Source organism: Heteronotia binoei, chromosome 4, assembly GCF_032191835.1.
Source record: "Heteronotia binoei isolate CCM8104 ecotype False Entrance Well chromosome 4, APGP_CSIRO_Hbin_v1, whole genome shotgun sequence".
Classification (NCBI taxonomy): Eukaryota; Metazoa; Chordata; class Lepidosauria; order Squamata; family Gekkonidae; genus Heteronotia; species Heteronotia binoei.
This window is the reverse complement of record NC_083226.1, coordinates 133,385,371-133,397,759: the sequence shown is the minus strand read 5'-3', so window position 1 is coordinate 133,397,759 and position 12,389 is coordinate 133,385,371. Positions and strand designations below refer to the sequence as shown.

At 45.9% G+C, this 12,389-nt stretch overlaps 1 protein-coding gene across 1 annotated transcript in view; it reads right to left on the bottom strand.

Annotated features, from left to right (window-relative positions):
• Positions 1-10,000, bottom strand: part of LOC132569580 (F-BAR domain only protein 2) — a 129,774-nt gene extending 119,774 nt beyond the window's left edge. Inside the window, exon 1 of the mRNA XM_060235796.1 lies at positions 9,825-10,000. Within this exon, the coding sequence (XP_060091779.1) occupies positions 9,825-9,857 (33 nt within the window). The 5' untranslated portion in view covers positions 9,858-10,000. The remainder of the gene's footprint in view (positions 1-9,824) is intronic.
• Between the last annotated feature and the right edge of the window lie 2,389 nt (positions 10,001-12,389).

Sequence of the window (12,389 nt, the reverse complement as noted above, 5' to 3'; positions counted from 1 at the left end):
GTGGCTTACAATCGCATTCCCTTCCTCTTCACTCAACAGACACGCTGTAAGGTAGGTGGGGCTAAGAGAACTCTGAAAGAACTGTGACTGACCCAAGGTCACCCAACCGGCTGCACATGGAGGAGTGGTGAATCAAACCCAGTCCTCCAGATTAGAGTCTGCCATTCTTAACCACTACACAACAGCTGATGCTACACCACAGCTGGAACTGCTCTGTCAGGAAGTTCATCCTAATAAGATCTAAATTGATATTACCAACTGCAGAACTGCAGTTTGTTTTTAGATTGTTACATTGCTTTTAGATTGTATATTGTTTTATTATATGTATTTGATTGTAATCTTGTATTATTGATTGTTGTCACCTGCCCAGAGTCCATTTGGGAAAGGGCGGGCTATAAATTGAAAATAATAATAATAATCTGAAAATTTCTAATTTCAACCCACTGGTTTTGGTCTGACTTTCTGAGACAACAGAAAACAATGCCACACCATCCTCCATATGACAGCCTTTTAAGTACTTGAAGATGGTGATCATATCTCCTCTCAGTCATCTCTCCAGGCTAAACATACTCAACTCCTTCAATCTTTCCTCATAGGACATGGTCTCCAGATCTCTCACGATCTTTGTTGCCCTCCTCTGGACATGTTCCAGCTTGTCAACATCCTTCTTAAATTGCGGTCCCCAAAACCGAACACAACACGTGAGGTCTAACCAGAGCACAGTAATGCGATACCATCACTTCACATGATCTGGACACTATACTTCTGTTGATACAGCCCAAGACTGCATTTGCTTTTTAGTCACTGCATCAATGCTGACTCATGTGCAGTGTATGGTCCACTGAGAACTCTAGATACTACTGTCAAGACAAGTCTCCTCTATCCTATAATTATGCATCTGATTTTTCCTACCTAAATGCAGAACTTTACATTTATCCCTGTTGAAATTCATTTTATTTTTAAGCCCATTTTTTTCAGCCTGTCAAGATCATCTGGTATCCTGACTCTGTCTTCTATTGTATTTGCAACCCTCCCGATTTAGCATCATCTGCAAATTTAATAAGCATTCCCTCTATTTCCTTCATCCAAATCATGCATGAAGATGTTGAACAAAACAGGTTCCAGGATAGGTCCTTGAGGCATTCCACTTGTCACTCCTCTCCAAGAGGATGAGGAACCATTCAGAGCACTCTTTGGGTATGATCTGTCAACCAGTTACAGATCCACCTAACAGTAAGAAGATCTAAACCATATTTTACCAACTTGTCAACAAAAACAGTATGTGGAACTATATCAAAAAGCTTACTGAAATCAAGAGAAACTATGTCTACAGCAGAGGTGGCCAAACTGTGGCTCGGGAGCCGCATGAGGCTCTTTCACACATATTGTATGGCTCTTGAAGCCTCCACTGCCCTGTTGGCCAGCTTGGAGAAAGCACTTCTCTCTTTAAATCACTTCTCAAAGCCAAGTCTCCTTTCTACTGGCTACAGTTTTTTGTATAATATGGCTTGGAAAATGCATTTAAAGTTAAAGCTGCTTCCTTTCCACCTCTCCATCCTTTCCCATCTATTTGCCTGCCTGCCTTCTGGCTCTCAAACATCTGATATTCATGCCTTCTGGCTCTCAAACATCTGATATTTATGTTAATTCTATGTAGCTCTTACATTAAGCAAGTTTGACCACCCCTGGTCTACAGCTCTCCCCTGATCCAGCAAGGCAGTAACTTTCTTGAAAAAAGATATAAGGTTAGTTGGACACAACTTGCTCTTGAGAAACTCATGCTGGCTTTTAGTAATCACAGCCATCTTTCCTATGTGATAAAGGACTGACTGTCTGATGATTTGTTCTAAATTTTTTCCAGATATAGACATCAAGCTGATGGGTTGGTAGTTACCCAGATCTTCCTTTTTTCCCTTCTTGAAGATGGGGATATTTGCCTGCCTCCAGTCTTCTGGTACATCACCTATTCTCCAGGAATTTTTAAAAACAAAGGGCAGAGGCTCAGAAATTACATCCACAAGTTCTTTTAATACTCTTGAATGCAATTCATCTGGCCCCAAGGACTTAGTTTCATTTAAAGACTCTAGGTGCTTATGTACTAACCAAGGCTGATCCTAGGCTGCAACTCCCTTCCTTCGTCATGTGTTCTGTTTCTGCCATGTTGAGCACCATTTTGCTTGCTCTCTCTCTCTCTTTCTCGGCTTGACTTCGCAAACGAAGATTTAAGAAAGGTGCAGTAGTCCACGTCTGCTGCAGGCTCGTTGGTGGCTGACAAGACCAATGCGGGACAGGCAGGTCCGGCCACAGTGGCTGCAGGGAAAAGTCTGATTTGGGGTTGGTGCTGTAGCAGTACGATTCTTCCTCAATCTCCTTTTGTCCTCAAGACCAGCTATGCGTGCGTTCTTAAAGGAAGAGACAGCCTGGTGTATGGTGTGCCTCCATGCTTTGCGATCTGAGGCTAGGTCAGACCACTGGTGATGGTTGATGCAACAGGTACCAAGGGATTTCTTCAAGGAGTCCTTGTACCTCTTCTTTGGTGCCCCTCTATTTCGATGGCCGGTGGAAAGTTTGCCATACAGGGCAATCTTGGGAAGGCGGTGGTTTTCCATCCTGGAGATATGCCCTGCCCAGCGCAGCTGCGTCTTCAACAGCAATGCCTCGATGCTTGTAACCTCTGTCCGCTTGAGGACTTCAGTGTTGGTCACAAAGTCACTCCAGTGGATGTTGAGGATGGTGCGAAGGCAGCGCTGATGAAAGCGCTCAAGGAGTCGCAGGTGATGACGGTATAACACCCACGATTCGGAGCCGTAGATGAGGGTTGTCATCACAACCGCTTTGTAAACATTGATCTTTGTGCCTTTTTTCAGATGCTTGTTGCTCCACACTCTTTTATGCAGTCAGCCAAATGCACGGTTTGCCTTTGCCAGTCTATTGTCAATCTCCTTGTCGATCTTGGCATCTGAGGAGATGATGCACCCCAGGTAGCTGAACTGCTGGACTGTCTTCAAAACTGATTCACCCACAGTGATGCAAGGAGGGTGATAATCTTCCTGGGGTTCAGGCTGGTGGAGAACTTCTGTCTTCTTCAGACTAACTTCTAGGCCAAATAGTTTGGCAGCCTCTGCAAAGCAGGACGTCATATGCTGCAGAGCTGATACCGAGTGGGAGACAAGTGCAGCATCATCAGCAAACAGTAGCTCTCGGATAAGTTTTTCCATTGTCTTGGAGTGGGCCTTTAGTCGCCTCAGGTTGAACAGGCTGCCATCGGTGCGATAGCGGATGTAGACACCATCGTCATCATCAAAATCTACTGCGGCTCTTTGAAGCATCATGCTAAAGAAGATCGTAAAGAGAGTTGGCGCGAGAACACAGCCTTGCTTTACACCTGTGCCTATTGGGAAGGGCTCCAAGAGATCGTTGCAGTGTCTGACTTGGCCTCGCTGGTCTTCATGTAGCTGGATGATCATGCTGAGGAACCTTGGGGGACATCCTAAACGTTCCAAGATTTGCCACAGGCCGTTCCTGCTAACGGTATCAAAAGCTTTGGTAAGGTCGACAAAAGTCACATATAGACCCTTGTTCTGTTCCCTGCATTTCTCTTGGAGCTGCCTGAGAACAAATACCATGTCGGTGGTGCTCATGTTAGCTCTGAAGCCACACTAGCTCTCTGGGAGGAGTTCTTCTGCAATGGTGGGCACCAGTCTGTTCAGGAGTATTCTAGCAAGGATTTTGCCTGCGATGGAGAGCAGGGTTATCCCCCGGTAGTTGGAGTAGTCTGACTTTTCCCCTTTGTTCTTATGTAGAGTAATGATGATTGCATCGCGAAAGTCCTGTGGTAGTTTGCCTTGTTCCCAGCAGGTGACAAGTACTTTGTGAAGTGTGCTATGTAGTACTATGCCCCCATGCTTCCAGATCTCTGGCGGGATTCCATCAACTCCCGCTGCCTTGCCACTTTTCAGTTGCTTGATGGCTTTAACAGTCTCTTCTAGGGTGGGGATCTCATACAACTCTGTTTTCATTGGTTGAAGTGGGGTGAGGTGGATTGCTGAATCTTGAACTACGTGGTTGGCACTGAAGAGAACCTGAAAATACTCCGACCACTGGTTCAGTATGGATGCCTTGTCTGTGAGGAGCACTTGGCCGTCTGCACTGCGCAAGGGACTCTGAGCCTGATATGATGGACCATATGCTGCCTTCAGGGCTTCGTAGAACCCTCTTAAATCACCAGTGTCTGCACACAGCTGGGTTCTCTCTGCAAGCTTGGTCCACCACTCGTTCTGAATGTCTCGAAGCTTGCGCTGGAGGTTGCTACATACAGCGTGAAAGGTTGCTTTTTTCCCGGGACAGGAGGGCTGAGCAAGATGTGCTTGGTAGGCAGATCTCTTTTTCGCCAGTGATTCTTGGATCTCTTGATTGTTCTCGTCAAACCAGTCCTTCTTCTTCCTTGTGGAGAACCCGAGGACTTCTTCAGAGGTCAACAGGATGGTAGTTTTTAGGTGTTCCCAGAGTGCTTCTGGAGAAGGATCTGTGAGGCAACTGGGGTCCTCAATTCTTGTCTGGAGTTTTGCCTGGAAGGCAGCTTTAACTTCGGCTGACTGAAGGATGCCAACCTGAAACTTCCTCCGGGGGATACCGCCTCTCCTGGGTGTAGATTTAAAGTGAAGAAGGAGATTGCAGCGTACAAGACGATGATCCGTATGACATTCTGCACTGGGCATAACTCAGGTGTGTAAGACATCTCGAAGGTCTCTCTGGCGCACCAGAATGTAGTCAATAAGGTGCCAATGCTTGGACCGTGGGTGCGTCCAGGTTGTCTTCAGACTGTTCTTCTGCTGGAAGATAGTGTTGGTAATGGTGAGCTGATGCTCCGTGCAGAATTCTAGCAGGAGGCGCCCGTTATCATTGCAGTTGCCAATGCCGTGTTTGCCAAGTACTCCTTTCCAGGCTTCCAAGTCTTCACCTACTCTGGCATTGAAGTTGCCAAGGATTATCACCTTGTCCTTTGTAGGGGTCTTCCGTACGAGGTTGCATAGATCAGCATAGAACTTGTTCTCTTCTGCAGAATCTGCTTGAAGGGTTGGAGCATACACACTGAAGAGTGTTGCATGCTGCACATAGACATGATGCGATCTGAGTGACCTGTTGGCAGGTTTTCAAGTTTAGAGGCAATGGAATTCCTGACCATGAAGCCAATGCCAGAAAGGCGGCTCTCAGCCTTTGACTTACCCGACCAGTAGAGGGTATAGCCAGCACCGTGTTCTTGAAGACTACCTTCCTCAGGGAAACGGAGCTCACTGAGAGCTGCTATGTCGATATTCAACCTGAGAAGTTCGTGGGCAACTAGAGCAGAGCGTCATTCAGGGCGACCACTGTCTACTGTGTCAAGCATGGTTCTGATGTTCCAACACGCAAGCTTTAGTCTTTGCACACTTTGTGAGGCAGGTGCATGCCTTTTCTTTGTTGTTATTTTTCGACCGCAAGTAAGGATGCCCGTTGACCGCAGCTAGCCAACTGGGGGGGGGAGGAGACGAGCTTTGTTTAGGCCACCTTTTCTAGGCCCCTCTCCATACGGAGCAAGCAGTGCTGTCCCTAAATAAGGCTGCTTGGTCGTTCAGGGTGCTGCCAAAAAATGCTTTCGTCTCCGGGTCAGCATCAGGCGACCAATACCCTGAACCGCCTACATGCAGGATCGGGACTGCAGCTTCCAGTGGCATCTTCCACCTGCCGTTTCGCCCCTTGCCCATCGCTGCAGGACTTGGTATGTTGTGGGTTGTGGATGCAGATACCCTTCAGGCCTGCGCAGAGGAATTTTTAGGTGAAGCGCAGTGTGCGCAGTACTGGCTCCACCCTTTCACCATGGGGTCATCTGCCATGGCCCAATAAGCCGGGACGCCGGCAGCAAGTCCTCCATGTGGCAGATGTTACATTAACGAGCTCTGTCTGCCTGGGCTTGATGTTAGAGTTTTCCTTCTCTTGGCTGGCGAGGTTGGTGAGCCCAGCCTGCCTATCCGGTTATACCGCCAGACATTCGGGGGTGGGTGGGGGATGGGCTCCCTCTGGGTGTCCTGCCCCCCCCCCAGGGAAAGTGCATGCGCAATACATCGCCTCTCCTTTCCCGGTGTAGTGAACGCTGCGTGGTCACCGTCTGGCTATGCCTGGCAGATGGTCACTGCAATGGCCTCTCCTACATTACTGCATCCGTGGCAACACCTTCTCACTGGTCCCCCCCGTTTTCACAGAGTTTGCCATGTCATGGTGATTTTGCTTGCAAGACGGAGGAAAAGTAGAGATTGAGCAATTCTGCCCTCTCTTCACCTGTTACAATTTTACTTTCATGTCCCTTCAATGGGCCTACCATGTCCTTGCTCTTTTTCTTACTTTGAACATAACAAAAGAACCCTTGTTGGTTTTAGCATCCTATTCAGCTACATCTCTATCAGCTTTCTGTTTGCTCATGCATACCCGATCTTTAAAATCCTCCATGATCTGAGATGAGCATACTTCAAAGACTGCCATCTCTAGCACAAATTTATTCAGGATTTTTTTGTGTACCCCAATTACTGTTATTGGCCTTCTTCCCTAGTTGTGGTGTTATGTGTGTTTATATATTTTATTGAATTGTTTAAGAATGTTATATATATTCTACTCTAAAGGCTGTTTAATGTTTTAAACATGATCATATTTGCCAGCTTACGGATCCTATTTATGTAGAAAGGCAGCATACAACAGCTTCTAAATAAACAAATGAAATGGATGCTTTGAGTCAAAATCTTCATACTAATTTCATCTTTGAAGAAGAATAAGAGGAAGAGGAGGAGGAGATTGAATTTATACCCCACCCTTTGCTAGCCAAAGGAGTCTCAGAGCAGTTTTAAAATATCCCTTCCCTTCCCCACAACAGACACCCTGTGAGGTAGGTGCAGCTGAGAGAGCTCTCCCAGAACTGCTCTTGAGCAGAACAGCCTTGAGAGAATAGTGGCTGACCCAAGCTAACATCAGCAGGTGTATGAGGAGGAGTGGGGAATCAAACCCAGTTCTCCCAGATAAGATTCCACACCTCTACACCAAACTGGCTGATGTGCTAAGTTCTGTGACCTGTAGCATCTTGTTATTCCAGCTAAAGAAAGCTAGAAACCACTTATTCCTTAGTTAGGTTACAGAAGCCATACTAAAAATGACTGAGCAAGATCCATACCACATCAACAATACTTCCTTGAGTTTTAAAAGGGCTTTATACCTGATTCATACCCAACTATGCGCCCTAACCATAGTAGAGTAGGAATGATGTTGTTGGTGGCCGGCAAAGACAAATTGAATAGCTAAGGTCACCCTTAAGGCGCTCTCCCTAAAACATCTACAATAAAATGAAAACTAAGGTTATAGATGGTGATTCTTTTCAGGTCACCACTTTAAGTTAGGATACTTTATATCCTGGCTACCTCTTGCCTCTAAAAGTCTCCAGAATAGCAATTCACCTATATTCAATTTGTTCCATTCCATGCTGCCTTAATTTTCCCTATCCTGGCTCATATACACATGAGCTGCACAATAGAAGCAATCAATACCGCCAGATCAATCGAGCTGCATTTATAAGAGTTGACTGCAAATGGGCAACGGATGTATGCGACCCATGACAGTTTGCTGCAACTCTCCTAACAATATTGTTTGGATGGAATGCCAGGTGAGTCTGTCTATGCCATTTCATTTCTCTTGAAACAGATATAATCCATTCCAAAGCAGCTTGTACTATGATGGTGACAACAGTTTTATTTGTGCCATTTAAATCCATTATTTCAGATATAACTTCTTTCTCAATGAAACCCTTCAGGAAACCATGAAGCAAAATTACACAATCACAGTAACAAGAGCAGATGAATTTGAATTGCACAGGAAACTTCAAACCTGATGCTGTATATAACTTTAAGCATAGTACTTTGAAATTTTTTAATATTAATTCTGCAGCTGTACAGCCACAGCAAATTCACCTGCCACTTTATAAATAAACCTTCTATATAGACATGCATTATTTGTTTTGAATCTGGACACAGAAGAACATACAAATATTAAAACACTCACTGCTAGTTAGAAATAGGAAGTGAATGTTAATGCTAGGGGAAATTAGGTTCATCTTTTCTTTTGGAATTACCTACAAAAGCTATAATCACTACTAAAACGTGTCCTTATACACATACAATGCCACTATTTTGTTTGATTTTATCAACAGCAGCATTAATCACAAGTCTTGCATCAATACTCAAAACAGCTAGTTCAGAATGTCTATAAGACATTGCAGTGGAACCTGACAGGGCTTACACTGGTTGGCTGCCAGCAGTTAACTATTTATTAACTGCTTTACAACCTTGTGAACTTTTTGTTGGAATGCTGCAGCTACTTAGAAAAGCAAATCCAATTTAACAGAACTTGCACAAGAAATCCTAAATGCTGTATTCAATGCAAACATTATTTATATGCCACTTTTCTCCCCAATGGGGACCGAAAGCAACTTACATCATTCTCCTCTCCTGTTTTATCCTCATGACAACCCTGTAAGGTAGGTTAGACTAAGAGTTAGACTAAGACTAAGACTGGCTGAAGGTCACCCAGCAAGTTTCCATGGCAGAGTGGGGATCTGAACCTAGATTTTCCAAATCCTAAACCCACATTTCAACTACTACACTAAGCTGGCTCTTGTGGTAACATATGTAACAGTTTTAAAATAACAATGACACCATTTTTGTTAAAAGCCTATCTGTGCATTTAAAATCAAGTATGAAAAAGGAACCACCAGAAGAAACAGCAGCAGCTTGTTTATTCCTTTGAATTTGGAAGTGAGGAGGATGCGAGCAGAAGCATCTTCTATACAAATAACACAACTCCTAGACAGGGGAATTTGTTTTTTAGCATTCTGATGGGGTTTTACCAGATGTTTTAGGCTTACTTAGCACCATTAACACACTGCAATAGTTTCTAGACTATAGAACTGAAGTGCTTTATAACGCTTCAACAAATTTGTGTTTGAATAACTACTCCGGGTATCTATTATACTTTATAACCCTTCAACAAATCTGTGTTTGGATAACCTACATTCTTGCTTTGTTTTGCTTACGTTTAGAAACAAACTGGTCTATAAGTCATCTGGCAAGTTATGATTAAAAAAAAAAAAACAGATGTTAAGACTAAAAAACCGTCTGCGGATTGTTTTGGGATCCAGAAAGTGCTAGGAGAATCTTTGCTGGTAAATCCAACAGGGAGAAAAAAGAGGCTTTCACAGGGCGAAACTCTAGTTTCGGGCTTTTGTCACCCAGAGATCAGGAGAGGAGAAAAGTAAACATTCTCGTCCTTTGGCCACTACGTGCGGTTGCTCATCAGGCAAGCAGCGCTTTAAACTCAGCCAAGCCCGGCCATTCAAGCGGCGGTGAGGAGGAAGCCGGAGCAGGTGTTGGGGTCCTTCGCACCCAGGCAGAGGAGAGGCACCCTCGACGGGAATCATCGAAGTATTTGGCCCGCAGATCCGCTCCCCAAACGCCCCGGACAGATGCCCGCTTCCTGCCCCAGAAGCAAGAGGCGCAGAGCGGCCGCCCCCCGTCGCTTCCTTCGGCGACGTCCTTGCCGAGTTCTCTCCCCAGGGCAAGGCGAGAGAGCCATCCCCGGCGCCCTCCCAACCGCCACAACGGCAGGCCCGAGCGGCGCAGAAGCCGGGGAAGGACTACGGCTCTCCCCCGCCCTGCTGCCCGGTTTCCTTCCCACCTCGTCGTGCCTGACACAAACCAGCTCTCTCAGCCGCGCGGGGGAATGGGGAGAACCAAACGAGAGCAGCTCCCTACCCAGAAACTTTCCACGAAGTACGCCATGACCATCCCGCCGCTTCGGCCCGGCTCCTACCGCCTCAGCCACCGGGGGCCTCCAAAGGAGGAAACAGCCGCCCAGCGCCGCCCTTCCCCTTACGGCAGGGCTACTCCCACTCCCGCTGAACTCTCCACAGAGCCAGAGGAAGTACTGCGCACGCGCACTGGTCGCCGCCGTCCAGGACGCTTGACATGAAACGCCTCCCAGAGCGATCGCCTCCCGCCCTGCGAAAAGAGTGCGCAGGCGCTATGAGGCGAAGGCGAGGAATAGAGGGAAGGCGGTAAAGAAGACCCAGCTACGGGTCAGCAACAAGTACGCGGGTCCAAGGCTCTCTGGTAAAAGTGCGTTCTTGGAGGCACCAGCTACCAGCCGCTCAATACTATCCATCTATTACTCCCTCGTCCTTTTAATCCTTACAGCGGGGGGGGCGGGGAGAGAGAGAGAGAATGATTGGCCCAAATTTAGTGGTTCCATGGGATTTGAGCCACGGCCTCCCAGATCCTTGTCCAGCATTCTGCCTTCTACTCCTCTGGCTGTCTTTACATATACATTAGGTACCGTATTTTTTGCATAGGTTCTTTTTGTGGGGGAGGGCGGCTCATTTACATAGAAACTCTTCTGTTAGTCTCAAAAGCCATACAGTGTTTTTAAAGGATCAACAAAAGTAACACAAGTACAGTATGCAAACGTTAGTTCCCCAGAACTTTCGGTCAAGTCGGATTTTAAAATAAGGGGTGGTGTGGGTGAGACTGTATATAAACTATCTAGCCTGACAAAGTGCTCTGGACCATTGAAAGTTTACACACTGTGTTATAGTCATTCCAAGGCAGTCTGAGTTTTGGGTAAATAACTTTTCTTGGTCACAGACAGGACCTTCCAATTAAGACAATGCTAAGAAGAGGTTCTTCCCCTTAGATTCGCAGACTGAACCTAGATCCTGGAAAAGCCCTTCTAGAACCTTAAAGAGTCAACGATTTAAACCTGAACTTGCCCAATGGGACAAAGGGGGGGTGGAATCTGGAAAAGAGGGACATTCTACTGGAGAATAAAATACTACATCATACAGTTCTTCTACAGGACCTTTAAAAAGTGCCATATAGCAAATAGGAGTCAAACCTAACATTAAGTAGTAGTTTGATGGCCATCAGGCAGAATTTTCTCACAAAATGTATCTCGTGAGATCTGTGTATCATGTACATATAGCATAAATATACCTATTATGCATGACTGTCTTGTCTGTGGAGTGCTATTGTTATGAGTTTTTACTTGTTATAAACCTGTTAATTACCTCAGATCATCCCAGTGGTTTCTGCTGGTTGGGCACTAACTTTGAGCTGTCTGTCCGACCCCAGCAGAGCCTGCTGGTTTCCATTGGCACCTAGGATATTATGCAACATCCTCCTCACATCAGTGTACAGAGAACCTATCCTGTCTGCCTTCTGCCATTCTATTTAGGTACATGCTTTATGATGGATTTCGTAAGATTATCTGCATATCTAATAGTGATGTGTGTGCAGACTGGGGCCACATCACCCCAAAACAGATTTTTCTGCAAATAGATTTCCCCCCCCCACCCCAGGTTTGCAGAAAAATCTGAAATGACAAAATACATCGAAGGAGAGTTAAATCCCCCCACACACACACGCAAATGAAACCTGTAGAGCTAGCAGCAGTGGACATCAGGAGCCACTCTGGGCCCAGCCACAGAGGATGTTGGATAGGCTCTAGGTTCATGGTGGAGAACACCAGAAGCAGCTCTATGCTCAGAGCAGCTCTCATGCACTACCACTGCTGCAACTTAGAAGACGACTGCCGATTCATACCCCGCCCTTCTCTCTGAATCAGAGACTCAGAGCGGCTTACAGTCTCCTATATCTTCTCCCTCCACAACAGACACCCTGTGAGGTGGGTGAGGCAGAACCGATGCTCAACAATTGGAGGGGGAAGGATTAAGATTCTGTCCCCCATCCAAGTCTTATGGGCCTCCCTCTTGTGATGCTGCAATGTTAAGGTGAGTTCTGAGGCGCATTTTTCTTACTTGCTTTTTAAAATTTTGTCGATTGCCTACAACTCAAGATTTTAGGGGCTAAGCCGCCTTGAGCTGCTGGTGTCAGTGGGAGTTATGCCATACTTGTTTTTTTTTTTTAGGTGGGTTGGGTTCTGACAATAAAAGGTTTAGTAGGGCAGTAGAGTAGTGACTGCACCTGCTGCCACTTTACATCTAGTAGTCCATTAGTTGCAATAGCTCTGGCCATGTTTGCATTGGGTCCTATGAGTAGCTCCCAGCTTAGCAGGAGGTTCCGGAGTGATTCAAATGATCATCTGAGCGACCAGTTATCCTTCAGTACTTTGCTCTGTGGTCTTCTGTATAATCCATAGAATTCCTAGAGGAATCCTTTTTGTCATCTGTTCGCCATAATATCTATGGCTGGTGTTTGGTTGCACCATATCCTGGAGAAGAACTTGATTATTTTTTAAAGCTGCAAATAGATCGGTGCTTTCTTTTGCAAAGAGAGTGCAGATCTGGCAGAAAGATTTTATTT